Here is a 1,182-nt window from a genome sequence, read left to right on the forward strand (position 1 = left end):
TTCCATTTGTATCAAAGAGGCCCAACTGGAGGTTTAGGAATCAGAGGAGCAGTCCACCAAAGCTGGCCGATTATGGCCTGACCATCAACCGCATCCAGACTTTGCAGGAAGCCCTTGACATCAAGCAGATGCAAAATCTGAGAAACAGAAGTATTTTCTACGCTGAGGGCAGTACAGGGATCCTGTACATACAGGTGTATTTATAAAGCTCAAAATACAGCACGATGCCTGGACATTGTCTTGCCCAGGATTTTGGAGCTGGCACTGAGTACCATTTCAAATGGATTCAAATTCCAATCTTTGAGTTTTTTGTTTTGTTTTGTTTTTCTTTTTTAAATGCTAAGATCTTTAAGGGTAACTGGGACTTTTATCTGGGTTTTTTTTTTTTTTTCTTTTTCGTTTTTTTTCCCCTTCAACTTCACTTACTCCTCCAAGCCACGGGAGCAGTCCACATTATTGTCCTGGTCACTCATGCTGTGACTACTGGAATTCTGGAGGTGACCGCTGCAGCTCTGGCTGGGGCCGGTTCCCAGGTTCTCCAGGAAAGGAGCAAAGCGGGAGGCCGCATGCTCCTTTGTCTTCCACTGGCTGACTGCCCAAATCCTTCACGCTTCCCGTGTCTGCGAACTCCAGAAAGAAGTAGCCACATTTGACCGCCCGGTGCACCTCAAAGCAGAGTCCCAGGCAGGAATCCTCTATCAGGTCTACATAGATCTCCTGGGCGATGGCTTCCAGCTTGTCAGTATCCAAGTTGGCCAACGAGATCTCCTCCATCTTAACTGGTAAGCGCTGGTCTTTACTCTCGGGCAGAGAGAGACTCCTTGGCCTGCAGGCCTCTCTGGGCCATGTCCCTCCGGGTCGGCAACAGCAACGGCTGCTCCTGCTCCAGAGCCCCCAACGTTCGCCCACCTCTGACTACACCCACGTTTGGGATTTTGAGCTGGCCGACTCACTGCTCAACTGTCTAAGCGCCTCACCCAGCCTTTCTCTGGCGTCTCATGTACAGATTCATATTATCTGTAAATAGAGATACTTTGTCTTCATCTTTTCCTATTTATCTTTCTTTGATTTCCTTGTCTTACTGCTGTAGCTAAGACTTCAAGTACTATAGTGAATAGAAGCAGGGAGAGTGGACCCCCCCCCCCTTGTCTTGTTCCTTATCTCAGTGGCAATGCTTTTAGT

At 48.2% G+C, this 1,182-nt stretch overlaps 1 protein-coding gene across 1 annotated transcript; it reads right to left on the reverse strand.

The window, feature by feature from the left end:
* Positions 1–480: 480 nt before the first annotated feature.
* On the reverse strand, positions 481–774 carry LOC118585262 (ataxin-7-like protein 3B). The gene has a single exon (XM_036189586.1). The coding sequence runs from the start codon at positions 772–774 to the stop codon at positions 481–483; it is 294 nt and encodes a 97-aa protein (XP_036045479.1).
* Between the last annotated feature and the right edge of the window lie 408 nt (positions 775–1,182).

Source organism: Onychomys torridus, chromosome 6, assembly GCF_903995425.1.
Source record: "Onychomys torridus chromosome 6, mOncTor1.1, whole genome shotgun sequence".
Lineage (NCBI taxonomy): Eukaryota > Metazoa > Chordata > Mammalia > Rodentia > Cricetidae > Onychomys > Onychomys torridus.